Here is a 16,567-nt window from a genome sequence, read left to right on the forward strand (position 1 = left end):
TTTTCCTCTAAGAACTTGGAAACCCTTTCCTTTGCTGTTGTATTAATAAAGCGGGTGTTTCTTTTGTGGGAAGAAGAAGAAGAAGAGGAAGAAGAAGAAGAAGAAGAAGAAGAAGAAGAAGAAGAAGAAGAAGAAGAAGAAGAAGAAAAGAGGAGGAAGAAGAGGAGGAGAGGGAGGGGGAGATGGAGGAAGAGAGGGAGGAAGAGAGGGAGGAGGAGATGAAGAAAAAGGAGGAGGAGGAGAGGAAGAAGAGGAAGGAGAAAAGGAAGAGGAAGGGCAAGGAGAAGGAGGGGAAGGGGAAAGAGAAACAGAAAGAGAATTCTGAGGGTCAGCTATAAGAAGACTTGCTACCCCCCCCCCCGAGTCCCCTAGGAATGCTCACTCTCGAACCACTCTCTCAGAAAACCCAGTCACCAAGAAGCCCATGCCACCTGGGGAGGACACATGTACACCTGAGCCCCCAGCTGACAGCCAGCATCAACTGCCAGTCATGTGACTGGACCATCTTGATTTTCTAGCCCAGCCGATCCCTTCAGTGGCTGCAGCCCAGCGGATATCTTGCCACGACTATGTGGGAGATCCCAAAGTAGGGGTGTCCAGCTGAGCCCTAGTCAACCCACAGAACTGTGAGCCATGATAATCAATTTCTGTTAACGTCGCTACATTTTGGAGTGGTTTCTTGCACAACTAGGTGACCAGAACGCGGACCAGTGTTATTATCTCCGCTGGCCACTGAAGTCATGCAGGACCCTGGTGGACAGAGAATCTGCCACTTGTCAATTTTCCCTTTCATCCCCGACCCACCACAGCTCACTCCTGGTTCTCGTCCTGCCTCCTCTTTCCAGCACTGTCAAAGCCCTCTGACAGAATCTTTAGCACTAGTTCAACTCCCTCTCCCGCCATTTTACTTCAAAGACAGGGACAGAGGCCACAACGTGAGAAGTAAACAGGATTCGTTTGGCAACAACTCAGAGAGAAGTGGACACACACAGCCCCTTCCCCAGGGGCTGAAAGGGGACAGCTATCCAAGTTCTGTAAGCATGGACATTTCCCTGCCACTCCTCCTACAGGAAGACCCAGCCTCAGATGGACTGAATGACCCTTAAGGCTTTCAACTAGGGGACAGACTTTGACCCCGAACATACTGCTATCTTCAAGAGGCACTCTGAAAATCTGATTCCTCAGAATTCTGCACGGACCCCTCCTGTTTGATACAAGCTCTGAGAGACACAGGCCGATGGAGAGGCACACTGGGCTCCACTGAAGGGGGGACAGCGCTAACAAGGCCCTGGGGGGTCTGGCAGCATCTCAGACTCCATCAGGCCTCACCTTTCCTGGGGTGTTCCCAGGAACCCATTGACATTCTTGGAAGCCCAGTGCAATTAGAACACTTATTTTCAAGTGATGCTTCCCTTCTCTGCCTGTGGTCTATCTGCTCTGCGGAAGTTGTCCTACAGTCGAGAAAGCAGCAGCCCTGCGTTTGCATTCTTACGTCAGCTTACGTAAGTCAAAAGAAGAAGCTTCATCACCCACTTACCCAAACACGATACGGTCATTAAATGACTGAAAACACTGAGGTAGACTGGAAAATGACAATACAAAAACCAACATCCTGGCGGTCGAATAAAGCAATGTTGAAGTTCAGCACCTTGTTAGGCCGCGCACTGTGCTATGAATGGAATCCAGGAAGCTAGTTCCCAGGAACTCAAGTGGTGGCCGAAAATCACACAAAAAGGATTATCCTGTTTAAACTTAATCTTGCAAAACTGCTTCAATTCCTCCTCTTCCCTCTTACGGACTTTCTTGCAGACTTTCTCACCCTCTTATGGACTTCCCTCTTAGCATTCTTTCCACCATCTCAAAGGGTCACAAGGTGGAAAGAGCATAGGCAAAAAAGCATCCTAGCTCTATTACCTACAGGCACACAGATTTTTAAAGAACGGTATTTGACCTCTCTGAGCCTCGAGTTTTCACTCATGAAATGAGGTTCATAATGTCAAAATCACAGTTGTTGTGAGTATGACATGAAAGATAGCATCGGTGGCCCCCTAGTAGAACTCCCGCCATGTGCTAGTGATTTCTTTGGCCCGCGCTAACCTCTCCTTCTGTGCTGAGAATGCTGCCTTCCTCCTCACGCCAGCACCACCTCTCTTCCTGGTACCATTTTTTTCCTCCTCCTTCTTCTTCCTCCTTCTCCCTCTCTCCTTCATCCCCCCTCCCTCCCTCTCTCCCTCCCTCCCTTCCCCTTCCTTCCTTCCCTTTCTCTCCCTCCCTACCTTCCCCTTTCTTCCCTCCCCCTCTCTCCCTCCCTCTTCTCCTTGCTCCCTCTCCCTCCCTCTCCGTCTCCCTCACTCTCCTTCCCTCTCCCAGACTATCAGCTTCTACTTTCCTTTGTTCCTTCCCCAGTCCTGAATACCAGCTAAAGCGACCTCCCAACTTAAAATAAAAAATCATACAAACAAGCAAGCACAGAACCTCCTTCAATCTTGCGGGTGGGTGAGTTTCTTTCCCACCTCCACCTCCCTTATCCCAGCTACTGCCCCTTTACAGCTTCACAGCTAACTTGTGACTAACTACGTCCACCATCTCTCCTCCGATTGACTCTTTTTCTTTCCCAAGCTATTTGATCTGTAAAGCTTACTTTTGCACTCTTATCCACATGAGTATTTTTCCTGCTTGCCATCATAACCTACATATATTCTCAATGTTTCATGTAATAAAGCGCCGTGAACACTTCCTCATGTCTCAGTCTTCATGTGTTTTATTTTTAATGGCCAAGTAATATACCATTTTGATAATGATCCAAAATTTTTTAACTTTTGAAATCATTCCAATGTTAGGCATTATTTTCCATTTTAATTACAACTCGGTGGGTTTGTGTGTGTGCTTACTTACTTATTTACAAATATAAAATAAACAGTAATTTATAAATACTGAAGGCAACACAAAAAATCATATACATAATCATATATACTATGTATGCCTATGATACGTACGGATATATATGGTTTTTATGTTGCTTTTTAATGTTTTATGTTGCTTCTAATATATACATATGAGATATATGTGTGTCTATGTTTTTTGTTGCTTTTAGGTTTATAAATTGCTCTGTGCTCTATTTTTCAACTTTTTCAATTTTTCAACTTTATTTTATAAATATCTCTGTGTCTGGTTATCTAGTCCATGTGATTGTTACTTTTAAAGAAAACATGGCATTACATCATGCTAATAGTCTAATAGAATGAAACAGAGTTCGCAGAATCTTTGGCAAAATCTGAAGCATCCCATTTAAAAAAATATTTTTAGTTTTTATTCAAAATAAGAAAAGCACATCATTTAAAAGTCAAATTGTCTAAAAGTCTTACAGCAATGTCCCTGTTTTTTGCACCACCAACTCCATGGCTCTCAATCCCCATCCCCTTTCAACAATTTTGCTAATTCTGCCATTTACACATTGCCATGTTTCCGAATGATATGCACACACTGAATCTATTTTGATTCATGAGTCTCATTCTCCACTGACTTTCTATTTCGGAGGTGAGAGTTAGCTCTCCTGTGTCAATCACAACAGATCGCTATTGAGTTCTTTCTTCCCCTTTGGCAGTATACCCTTAGGAGATCTTTGTTCTCCTCCAATCTGGATTGGCTGCACTCTAAACCATCTGCACCATCATCATCCTGGGATGTCCCTTTGCTGTCATCCTAAGAGTTCTCTTTGTCTTTACCTTGAGTTGGCACATTAGTCAGGGTTCTCCAGAGAAATAGAACCAACAGGGTATATATAGTCCGTGGGCAATTCAGTTGCATATAACATATAACACCCAGTGCATATAACACCCAGTGCTCATTACATCAAGTGCCCTCCTTAATGCCCATCACCCCGTTACCCCATCCCCCCACCCACCTCCCCTCTTCCTGAGCAACCCTCAGTTTGTTTCCTATAGTTAAGAGTCTCTTAGGGTTTATCTCCCTCTCTGATTTCATCTTGTTTTATTTTTCCTTCTCTTCACCTGTGTTCATATGTTTTGTTTCTTAAATTCCACATATGAGTGAAATCATGTGATATTTGTCTTTCTCTGATTGACTCATTTCACTTAACATGATACCCTCTAGTTCCATTCACGTCATTGCAAATGGTAAGATTTTTTTGATGGCTGAGTAATATTCCATAGTATATACATATACCACATCTTCTTTATCCACTCCTCTCTCAACGGACACCTCAGCTCTTTCCATATTTTGGCTATTGCGGACATTGCTGTTACAACATTGGGGTGAATGTACCCCTTCGAATCACTATGTTTGAATCATCTAGATAAATGCCTAGTAGTGCAATTGCTGTTGACCTTCATTTCTTATCATTCTCTTCAGCAGCCCAGGGTGGTGTGCAAGCACACTCATAACTTCCACTTATACACTCATGGCTTCAAAGGCTCTTCAGCCTGGGCACCGTTCCTGCATGTGAGAACCACATATATAAGTGTCTCTTGGATTCTAGTTTTCCAATTATTTTTTTATAATAATTTTTTATTATGTTATATTAGTCATCAGACAGTATATCCTTAGTTTTTGATGTAATGTTCCATGATTCATTATTTGTGTATAACACCCAGTGCGCCATGCAATACGTGCCCTCCTTACTACCCATCATCAGCCTGTCTAATTTTCCAATTAAAAACGAAGCAGCAGTATCAATTAAGAGTGAAGGAGGGAATGCTGAAAACTTTGAGAGTTTGAGAAAACTACCTCAGAGAGGAAAGAAGTAACCCAACTAAAGATAATAGCAGGACATCAACATATATCTGGACTACAGCAGCAATGAAGACGAAAAAATACACTTATTGCCATTTTAATTTAACGCTAGGAGAACCTGATTTATGGGAAACTATCAAAATGTGGAAAAGATATTCCAAAAATGCTGCTATATATGCATAGAGTTTGCCAGATTTCGATGTTTTCCTTTCCTTTTTTCCCCTCTTTTCCCACAGTCCCTGGATTAACCACACAATTAATAACAGCATTTTAAACTGATCTCATTACTTACTAAGTTTGTGATGAACTCCCTCCATACTTCAATTTTATAGTTTCTGTTTTGAGACACCCACTTATACAGTTTTCTTATCTGCCACCTGATTTCCCTCTGCCTCTGAGCAAATCTGATTTCTAGAGGACAGTATTCTGGAAACGAGTTTTATTTCTTCCTTAGATACATAACATAGCTCTTAGATACATAACAATGACATTGGAATTTTCCTCCATTTCAACTCAAAATGATAATTCTATGCTGTAGGGGCTATTAGTCATTTTATGTGTTTATTGATTGACTTCATTACCTTTTTTTGGCTTACATTCATATTTTAAGTGCCTACATTTATGACCCTGATTAAGATTTCAGAGCAGGTTAGTCCTCAATCCTTGACAACAAATATGATTGAAAAGAAAACAAATCTGGGTAGCAGTACCATCCACGTCTTGAGCTCAACCTATTTTGGAAGGAGTCTTCTCTAGGTGCAGGAATCAGTCCTGATCCCAGGGGGCATAGAAGTCCTCTCACAACGAATGACACAGGACTTCTCCCATGTTACTTTGGCCACAGTAAGGGCAGATGTTTTCATGTTAGAGGTTCCAGGATGAGCCTGCTTCTTAAACATCTATCTTGGACACATTCAATTGAGCCTGAAAACCTATGCCAGAAAGCTAACCCAGCCTCCCAACCAGTCTTTAAGGAGTCCATGCTCAGAGGCAAACTCGTGAGATAAATGCATAATTACTAGTTACAGCTCTTTTTACTAGTTACAACTCTGCCCCAAGCCCTTCTGCACCCTGGTGATCTATGATGGATCATGAATAGAGACCAGGATCTTGGGTATTCCTCAAGTAGCTCAGACCTTGATCTTTTTGCCATGGGATCCTCCCTAATCACTTTTGGATCTACTTAAGGAAGGAGCATCTCATTACCAGTAGGAAGAAACATTTGTCATGTCTTAACTCATTCACATCCTGGGACAACTCCAAGAGTTGTAGTTCGACAGTGCATCTCTGAAGATTCCATCATGTTTGACCTAGTTCTCCTTAGAATGTGCATGGTGGGGTAGAAGGGACATGTTGAGTTTCCTCTAAAAGATAGGTTAACCAAACTGTTGAATCAATACGTATTTATGCATTTGTGTCTCCCAAGGTAATTATGCAAGGTCCACGTTTTATTCATCTTTCTATCTTCAGTGTAGGCACAGGACCTGCTCTATAGTAGGTATCCAAAAACTATTTTTGAATGAATGAACGAGTTAATAAGGAGAAATAATGAAGGTTCTTTTCTAGGGATTGTTAGATCTCAAAAAAAAAACCAGTATCAGAAAAAAGCTTCAACTATTATAACATTAGATCTAAAAACCAGCCTCAGAAAAAAAGCATCACTGATTATAACCATTTTCTCAGACATTTCTTTAGAGTTTAGCTCTCTAACATTCTTGGCTAACAGAAACAGCATTGCTGCCAACAGATTTTTGATAGCTCCAAAGTATGTTTTCTGTTTGTTTTCTGCATGTATCCTAGGAAATCTTCAATTCCCAGTAGTTCGTGGATGAGCTAGAATCTTCACCTTTGCATTTCTCAGAGTTCATAATGTGAATGCCCACGGTACGGAAACAGCTTTGTTCACTGGTGGTAGAAAAATCAAAACCCTGAAAGTGGCTCTTCAAAATTTATTCTTCTCATCTCTAGAAGAAATTCACCTGCAATTTTCCAGAATCCCACAATAACAATAAAAGCCAACATTTATTGTGTGTTTCCTGAGGGCTACTCATCACATACATTATCTCATTGAAGCCATACAACTCAGTGAAGTCGGTAATATTCGTGATCCCATTTTGCAGATGGGAAGCTGTGTTATGGACAAACCATGTAATTGTTAGTAATGTCACCCAGTTAGTAATGGCAGGACTTACTTCGACCCAAATAGCCTGGTGTGCAATTACTCTATTAATTAGTGTCTTGTCCTGACCAATACTCAAAACACTTTATGAGAATTAACATTAATTCTACAATAAATCTAATCAGAGATGAGTGTGTGAGGCAAGAGGGAAAAGAAATTGGCCACTGTAAGATTGTGTATGTGTGTGAAACTGTATGTGTCCCTGAAACCCCCATATCTATTTCTGATATTTTACAGATATACGTATCTTGAAAAAGCTCCATTTGTTATTACAGAGCGAGTAAACCTCTTTGCCCTCATCTTCACGGTACCCCTTCCATATATTCCTATCCATACACATATTCACACACTTTGAGAACTAGGGTTTCTCTGGCTTGGGACTTGGACACATAGCAAAAGTGTCAAAGGAGTTATGGGCTTGACAGGCCTAGGTAGATTTCATCTGGTATCTTTAGTTATAAATTGGCCTGGGGTCTCTGAATAAAACCCTGGTATTGAATATGCTTAAATATGCCAGGTTGAGCAGAACTGGGCAGAAAAGGGCTGTAATCGGTCTTGTGTTTAGTTTTTTGCTGGCCTTAAGTTGTCTGATATAGTCTTCCATTGGGCATTTGTAAACTCTAGGCTTGTCAAGACCCTGGACTATACTGGTCCATTTTATCCCTCTTCTGGGTTCTGGGTTGGATTGGCCTGGTTACTGATCTAGATGAAATGAAGGCTTTCTTTGTTCAGCAAGGTTTTGAGCCCTTATGAGGATCGGGAACAGATTCTTTTGAGGATATGCTGGCATGAATTATGGATTATTCTCTTGGTTGAGACCTTGTAGGAATGTGTCTTCCTTGCTGGGCTCGCTGTGTTAGGCTTTGAGTTTTGGCTAGACTCCAGCTGGATTGGGCTAAGAGTGGATGGGTGATTAAACTTCATGTTGGGCCTGGGCGTGATTTAGGAAGGATTATGATGGTCTGCAGGTTTAGCTGGGCTGCACTGTGAACCAGATTAAACAGGATCTGTCCCTGGGCTGACATTAACTAATATATGAAATTAGCTCTTTTTTTTTTTTTCAGGGCTCTGAATTGATCAGAGTTGGGTCACAGCTGTGTTTAATAAATTCAATGTATGCATTTGGGTGGCTGTTAACAGGATTTCAAGGGAGGTCCTGGATTAAATTGAATTTCAAGTTAGTCTGGGCTGGGCTTTGGGTAGGGTTATTAATTAAATACTGGGTTCTGAAGCTTTGACTATTGCTGAGCTGAGGTTGTGAATAACCTGGCATATGAGATGTTATCAAGGTATTTGCTCTAGACTATGATTTTGCCCTTGGACTTAAAGTCATTACTAGTACCTTTGCTCTTCTTTTGACCAAAAGCCACTATTCAACCAATTCAGATTCTTTAGAAACTTTGTTGTTCTGAATGATATCCTTCTGGGAAGGAAGGGTGGCTTGACCTTTTGCAAATGGTAGTCCTATGGAGGACAAGCATGAAGGAAATCTCATGACAATGAAAAGAGATTATTTTTACTAACTGATGTTTTGCCTTAAGAAGTTATGGGGTGCCATCTAAGTCCAAGAACCAGTGGGACCTACAAGAACTTGGCAAACATTGGACCTACTTGGTTGACCCCAAATTTGGTAGAAGGTGTCAGATCTCTCCATATTTTATCCCTTATTATGGACAAATATTTCTACAGAAAAAATTTCCCAAGTTTTCTTGGGTAGTCTGTGTTATCTGGAGCATTTTCCAGAACTTTCGTCAAGGACCCAGACAAATGGTTAAGTGCCCACAGAGACTCTTGAAGGTTAAATGGCAATGTTACAAAGACAGGAAAAAAATTTTTTTGACAGCTTGACACATATTGGAGGTGGGGGGCAAGTATGGGACAATCACTGCAGGCTGGTAGACAGGCAGGTCATACTTAACAATTTCTATCTCAAAGAAGGAAACCTGGAAAATTCAGTTACAACAGTAATGCAGACTAAACCCTTAAGATGATCAGTCTATTAAGAAAAACTTTCCAATCTTTTAGAGGGCAGGGCATTTGAAATTCCTGGTATCCTTAAGTATCCTGGGATCCTTCTTTATGGAATGTAAAACATTCAAACACTCACAAGTTACCCCCTTATCCCTCTCTCTTCTTGAAAGAGAAGCTTCCCATTCCTAGTAACTCAGTGCAGCCCAACACCCACCAACACTACCTCACTGGAATCTCCTTCGTGACACAATGACATGCGTCAGATCAGTGGGTTTTTCTTGGGCTTATGCTCTAGACTTCCACAGCTTGTGACACTCTGACTGCTTCTTCCTCCAAGAAACTTTCCCTTACCTTGGCTTCCAGGTTACCATTCAAACACTTCCATGTACATGATTACCTTGCCCTCGCACTTCTCCACCTTCCGAAATTTTTATCCATAGCCCCAACATCACAATTTATATCGTTCTTCCACTGACTTGAGTTTGAGAGGCAGAGAAATTTGCTTAGGTATCTCTTAGCTGTGACATTAATCTGAGAAATGCCAGCAGGGCCCCGACGAAGACTCTCCTTCCCAAGTCCTCCTCCAGCCTCAAGTGACTGATCCCCCATTCCCATTTCCCTACATGCACTAATTATAAGGCTGCTATATCCCAACAACCAAAGGAAAATGTTGCCAGTTCAAAGAAACTCCTAACGTCTCCTCTTGCAGACTTGTTGAGCCATCATGTTCCCATTACACCAAGAGCTTCTTCTACCCCTGTTATTGACTCTGGATGTCTTTGTTCGACTGCAAAGATATGGAAAAGCAAGAGTTGCACAGTTTAGAGTATTTTAATCTCTTCCCAATTATTTTTCCTGAGAGCAGTAATTCCCAATGTGTAGGTGTCAATAGGTATTGTTTCAGGATCAAGTAAGTCTGGAAAATACAGTTACACATTTTTTTTAAAGAAATTCTCAAAGCTTTAATGTGATAATAGGCATTTTCCAGTTATCCATTATTACGTAACAAGTTATCCTCCATATTAGAGGCTTAAAACACTAATAAACAAAAACTATCTCATAATGTCTGTGGGTTGGGAATCCGGGATTGGCTTAGCTGAGTGTTTCTGGCTTGGGGTCTCTCAGAAGACTGTTGTTAAGATGTTGACGGGGCTGCAGTCATCTGTCAGCTTGGCTGGGGCTGGAGGGTCCACTTTCAAGGTGGGCCACTCACGTGGCTGGCAAATTGTTGTTGGCTATCAGCAGGGCATCTCAGTTTCTTGCCACATGGATGCCTCCATACAGCTGCTTCAGTGACCTTTTGACAGGGCAACGGGCTCCCCAGAGCAAGTTATCCAAGAGAGCCAGAAGGAAACAACCATATCTTTTATGGCTTCGCCTCAGAAGTCGCACATCATCATTTCTGCCATTCTTCGTCAACTGCACACAAATCAATCTTAGTCACTGTGTGGGGGTGTGTTCATGCCAAGAAAGAAGGGACATTGAGGATCCTTTTGGAGGCAGGCTGGTGCAATGCTTTATGAGTCCCCCAAATTTATTTGACCACAAATTGATTGTTTAATAAGCATTCCAAGACACTAGGTTTCCATGGTACAGCTGGTGGGGGAAAACCCCATGGATGGTCACACCGGGGACTAAGTGTCTTAGAGGATCACCGACGAGGGGAAGACGTGTGTCTGGAGAAATAATGCTGGAAAATGGAGCTCTGAGGACTCCCCAGGTGGAAGATCTAGGAAGCTAAAACTGAGCTCCTGCCTGGATCCCCTCTAAAGAGGATCCCTCACTTCAGAAAGGCTAGCACAGGACTCCCCTGCGGGTCCCAAATGATTTGGAAGGTCCATACTTTTGTAAGCTGTTTGCTCCCTCTGTCCTAAATCAAAGATAGGGTGAAAAAAGTCAAAGTTCACAGGCTGAAAAGAAGAACCTCTCACAGAATCTGTAAAATCTGGAGATGGAGACCATCTAGAATGCCCCGCTGTTCCATGCCGGGAGCAACCTTTCCTTTGGGACTGTTTAGGCTATTCCAGCCACATGACTGACCCCAGCAGACTCTGTTATGATCTGTGCTAATAGTACAGTAAGGTCGCTGAGATGAGTCAGATCACAAAGGCCCCGTTCTTCCCTACTTCATTTGCACAAAGGCGTGTTTGCAGGGTCGGAGCCAAGGTGCTTGGAGGAAGTAATTTTTCATCAAATGTTTGCAGCGACCTTATCAGCAGATACAGGATAGGAAAGGAGCGGGCAGGGATAAAAAGGCTAGAGAGTGAGCGGGAAGTAGGAATGGGGAAGAAATAATGGAGAGAGAAAAGGAAGGTGCATGAGAAAAACGAAGGAATAAGAAAACACGCACAGCCACACTCGCGCGAACGCCGAAGGGCGCTTTTGCCATCTTCGGCCACAAGGTGGCACCCTTTGAACTTTCTTCCCCCCAAAAAAATTGAGACTGGGGGAGGGGGCGAGAGGAGGGAGAAAAGGCAAAGCGCTCTCCCAACCAAGAACAATTTGAAAACCCACCCTACAATATTTAAAAGCTGGGACAAAGAAGCGTCAGGACGGAGCTGCTTCAACTGCAAACGTCAGCGGAGCCTCCGGAGGGGTCCGCCGCCCGAGTCAGGAGCAGCCCCTTTAAAAAAAAGCGGAGTACAGTATTGGGATTCTTGAAACCTGAAACCTAGAAACAGAATCGAAGCGGAAACCAGAAGGAAAACCTTGAACTCCTCCAGACAATTGCTTCCGGGGAGTTCCAGGAGCGCGAGGGGGAATAAAGGGCCCGCGAGCAGGGCCCCTCGGATGGCGCGTCCCTGAGGGTCCTGGCGAGTTCGAGGCGCGTGGGAAGCAGAGGACCCTACCCTCTCCCTGGGCTGCAGGTCATGGCCACCGTGGAGCAGAAAGCCCTCGGCATTGGCTTCAAGTGTCTCTCCTTGGCCACTTTTGTGCTCATCTGCGCCGGGCAAGGGGGACGCAGGGAGGAAGGGGGTCCAGCCTGCTACGGGGGATTTGACCTGTACTTCATTTTGGACAAGTAAGTGTCTCGAGTTGTTGCATCCTGGGCTCAGCTGATGATGCTCCCTGCCGGGCTGGGCTAGTTGGCGGCAGCGCTTTGGGACTGGCACGCGTCTCAAGGGACCCAGGGGGACCGCGGGGGGCGGCCGCGGCCCCGCGCTGCGCCTCTGTCGGGGAGCGCGCCTCCCCATCCTTGGCTGCCCGAGCCCGCAGGGGCGTCGCTGCTGGTTCGGGGAAAAACCTACTTTCCGCCTTGCTTTCTGTGACCGAGGAGCATGCAAGGGAGTGTGAGGATGCTGTTGACCTAACACGTTGCTGTGAATCTTTTCCATTTGCTTTAAAACCTGGCGAGAAGGGCGTGCTTTGGAGGGGTAGAACTTCCAGGCGCGGCTGGAGTGGGCTTTGAAAAGTCAGTCACGTCCTTCTACAAAAACAAAAACAAAAAAACACATGCTGTCCTGCAGAATGCATTGCCTTTGTTCCTAATTATACAGCGCACGCTGACTGGGCAATTAGTGAAAATAGAAGGCGGATTTCTCAACCTAGAGGCTGTTGGGTTTTAGGCTGAGGAATTCTTTGTTGTGGGACCATCATGTGCATTGTAGAATGTTTAGCAGCACCTCTGGCCTCTCCCCAGTAAGCCTGCTCCATGCTCCCTCTCTCCAGCCCCCACCCCCCCGCCCCAGTCCCGCATTGGCGACAACCAAAATTGTTGCCAGAAGTTGCCAAAAGTGCCCTGCGGATACATTCCCGCCCGCCCCTCCTGGGCTTGGGACCTCTGATTCAGACGGGTTCCAGTTCTTGGTAATTCCACTGGTGGGCTACCAGGGAGGTGCAGGAGCCCTGGTTTCCCTACCAGAAGGAGAGTGGCTAGGCTTCAGGTCTGTGCTCAAGGGAGAGCTGAACTCTGACCAATTAAACACTTCCCAAATCCCCTTCGATTTGCCAAGCCACAGTCATTCAAGGAAGCTTTATGCTATCTACTAAAACCCAGCTTCAACAATAAAAAGCCCCTCAGAGAAGATCCATGCTCATTAAAACTATGTGAGCTCTCTGGTGCCAGGGAGGCCCTTGCTGTTACAGTGGTGGGGAGATGAATTTCACAGACTGGAAAGTATTTGCGAGTTGGAAAAAGAGGCCTGCAAAATAAGCTGGCCAGCTAGACACCCAATGTGCTTTGCAGTTGCCCCTGGAGTTTGATTTTTCCGTAAGGGCTGTTTTGAACTCCAGATTCTTTGGATGAAAAGTGAGATCTCTTTCTTAGAGATTTATGAGAAGGTGGGTACTGAAAATATACTCCAATACTAAGAAATGGAATTTCTTTTGTTACTTCTAGTGGCTGGGAGCAATAGCTCACAGATTCAGAGACTGTGTCTGAAAACAGTCAGAGGTGCCCATCATGGTGCTTCCCCCCTCCCCAAAAGCCAGTTGAGCAGAACATACAGGAAGACTTGAAAAAATGGACAGAACCACCAAGTCCCTGAATGGAGTGACTCCATACTGTAGAGATAATCAGGTTCTCCCCAAATTAATTTGAATTGAATTAAACTTTTAAATCAAAGTTCTGAAAGTATTTACTTTGGTGGTGAGAGGAATTTAACAAAATGATTCAAAATTTTTCTTAGAGAACAGAAACCTGGTAAAAAGAGGTAAAACATTTTTAGAGAAAGATAACAAAGAAATACCTGTAAATATTAAAATGTATTATAAGGCAAATTATTACACGCAGGATAGTAAAGACCAAAGAACAGGGAAACAGGACAGAAAATCTAGAAAGAAATCCAGGGACATGAAGGCATTTAGTGGAAGTTCAAGTTGGTGGGAAATTAATATGTTACTTTAAAAAAATGTTTCTTGGGGCTCCTGAGTGGCTCAGTTAAGTGTCCGACTCTTGATCTCAGCTCAGGTCTTCATCTCAGGGTCTCCATGCTGGGCACGGAGCCTACTTAAAAAAAAAAAAAAAAAGATTCTTGGACGAATGGTTGGTGTTTAACGTGGGAAAAGAAAAAAGGTCAGGTTTATGTTTTATACCACACACCAAAGTAAATCCCAGAAGGTCTGAAAATTTAAATGTCTACAATGAAAGGATGAAACAACCGGAAGAAAATTTAAATGACTATTACTGTAATCTTAGGTTTAGAGCTTTTAAAACAGGATGGAAGCAATAAAGAAAACTATGAAAATATTTATATATATTCAAATTTTCCATTTCCTTTTTTTTTTTTTTTTTTTTAAAGATTTTATTTATTTATTGGACAGAGATAGAGACAGCCAGTGAGAGAGGGAACACACGCAGGGGGAGTGGGAGAGGAAGAAGCAGGCCCATAGCGGAAGAGCCTGATGTGGGGCTCGATCCGACAACGCCGGGATCACGCCCTGAGCCGAAGGCAGACGCTTAACCGCTGTGCCACCCAGGCGCCCCTCAAATTTTCCATTTCCATAAGTGAAAATATGTCAGAGATAAAAGACAATAAAAAGTTATAAAAACTTTTGTAACATCAGTTACTCCTCAAAGATTGGCCTTAATATAGAAAAAGCAGTTTTAAAAAGATGAGCCTAGTAGAAAACAGTAAACAAAAAAAGTCAACTTCCCTAGTAATCAAAGAAGTGAAAAAATCAAACAAGATGTGATTTTTATTAAGGTGGCAAAGGTTTTTTTAAAAATGACAATATTCAATATTGGCCAACTTGTGGGAGGTAGGCACCTTCATATCTCACTGAGGAAAATACAAATCTGTATAGTCTTTCTAGACTGGTGATGTCCAGTGGAACTTTCTGTGATGATGCAAATGTTCTACGCCTGTTCTGGCCAGTTGGTGTCTACCAGCCCCAGGTAGCTATTGGACACCTTGAAGAGTGGCTAGTGTAGACAAGGAAGTGAACTTCTTATTTTGTTTATTTTTAATAATTTTATTGAAATGGCCACACGTGGCTACTGTATTGGATGGTGCAGACAAGAAGGTAATTTGGCAACATGTATCAAATGCTTTAAAAAAAAATGGGGTTCTACTTTTCAATCTAGCAATTCTATGTCCTAAAGGAAAAGTCCAAGATGGTCTCTAACAGGTGACTATAGGTGTGCTCATGGCAGTGCTGCTTATAATAATAAAGCTGAAAATTACCTATATGTCTAACAGTAGTGGATTTATTAAGTAAGGCATGCTATAGCATGGTACTGAATATGCGTGTTGTGTGTGCTCGTAGTGCACCCTTAGGTGAAAATACAAGCACCAATATTATGTACATTAAGATGCTACCTTTGTAAAAAAGCTAAATACACACCTGTCTTTCTTGATGTACCTAATATGTGATTGTGTTTCTGGCTAGAAGAGAAGATTTTTAATTCTTTTGTGTGTGTGTTTTTCTGAACTGTCCAAGTTTTCTAGAATGAGTATATGTTACTTTTAAGATTCAACAAAAATAAGTTACTTTGAATTTTTAGAGAATTGTTTCAAGTGTGAGGGGGGCCTCTAGCCAGCGTGCTGAGCTCCAAGCGTACGATTATAGAGGCTGCTGCTTCTTTTCTATTTAATCCTGGAGTAAATTTCTAAATGCATCATAGGATACTCTGCGGTGCACTGGGGACCCAAACGTGTTCCAGGAAAGAACTGATGGGCGTCCCTTTGAGGGCACCTACCTTCATATTTAAGTGAACTCCTCTGACTTCTTTTAGTTGTCCTATGGCTTGAAGAGAGAGGTATTTTTGTGCTGAATGAAAAAATTGCTAGCACTTGATGGTGTGCACACTTCCAGCTTGCAGTCTCAATTCAGGTTAATGTATGAGATTGTCGGACTCCTAGCTGGGGGATGGGCCAAAACGCGGTGATTGCAAAGAGGCCCGTGGTGGTCCCTCAAGACATGGTCTTCTGTCCTAGAAAGAACCTTCTCAGACAGTGCTGTCCAGCACCCAACCACAGCAGAGTGGAAGGGGAAAGAATGCTGACTCACTTTTTCCTTGGGCATCTAAGATACTCTGGCCGGCTAGACACTGTCTACAGGCTGAAACTAAGGGGATCCCAGGGCACCTTTCTTCTCCCCAGCCCTCAACTCCCCTTTCCTCGGTGAACGGTTCTCTTCTTTTCCATGACATTAAAACTCAGCTCATTTCAGGTTTTAGCAGGATGCATCTCTGGCCTGGAGAGAACCCAGATTATACATTTAATGGAACGTCGTGTTTTCTCAACCAGGAGCAAGACTTCATAATGATAACCTAGGCTACCACAGTAACACAATAGGGCATTATTAGCGGCTTTGGCGACGGGGCTGGTGGACTGGGCTTCACAAGGCTTTATACTGATGGAATTTCATGTTCATTTAAACATGCTTTTCTGGTTACAGTCAGGAAAAGTAGATTGCTGGGAATTCAATCAGGGATTTGAAAAGTCAGATTTGGAAGGCTCTATCCAGAGAAAAACAGGCAGGAGCAGCTAGCCTCCTTGAAGTCTTCCAGGGGTCCTGGAAGATTAATGCACCCCGGTGACTGACCCACGGATATAAATGTATTTTCCTTTCTCCCAGGGCTCCTCTGTCATGATACTGTATGTTTATGTATCATGTATCAGTCTGTTTTATAGAGAACAATTAGTTACATAAAGGAACCAAGTGGATTCTCCATCATGAGTCTTGGGGAAAGGCTGGCTATATTCATCTGTGCCCAAAAGA

At 43.2% G+C, this 16,567-nt stretch overlaps 1 protein-coding gene across 2 annotated transcripts in view; it reads left to right on the plus strand.

Annotated features, from left to right (window-relative positions):
- Positions 1-11,341: 11,341 nt before the first annotated feature.
- The window catches only part of ANTXR1 (ANTXR cell adhesion molecule 1), a 213,204-nt gene continuing 207,978 nt past the window's right edge, over positions 11,342-16,567 (plus strand). Inside the window, exon 1 of one of the 2 annotated variants that reach the window (XM_026484155.4) lies at positions 11,342-11,924. In XM_026484155.4, coding sequence (XP_026339940.2) covers positions 11,773-11,924 — 152 coding nt within the window. In that variant the 5' untranslated portion in view covers positions 11,342-11,772. The remainder of the gene's footprint in view (positions 11,925-16,567) is intronic. The other variant, XM_044377552.3, reaches the window with a different exon arrangement.

The sequence above is a fragment of the Ursus arctos genome, unplaced genomic scaffold, assembly GCF_023065955.2.
Source record: "Ursus arctos isolate Adak ecotype North America unplaced genomic scaffold, UrsArc2.0 scaffold_8, whole genome shotgun sequence".
NCBI lineage: Eukaryota > Metazoa > Chordata > Mammalia > Carnivora > Ursidae > Ursus > Ursus arctos.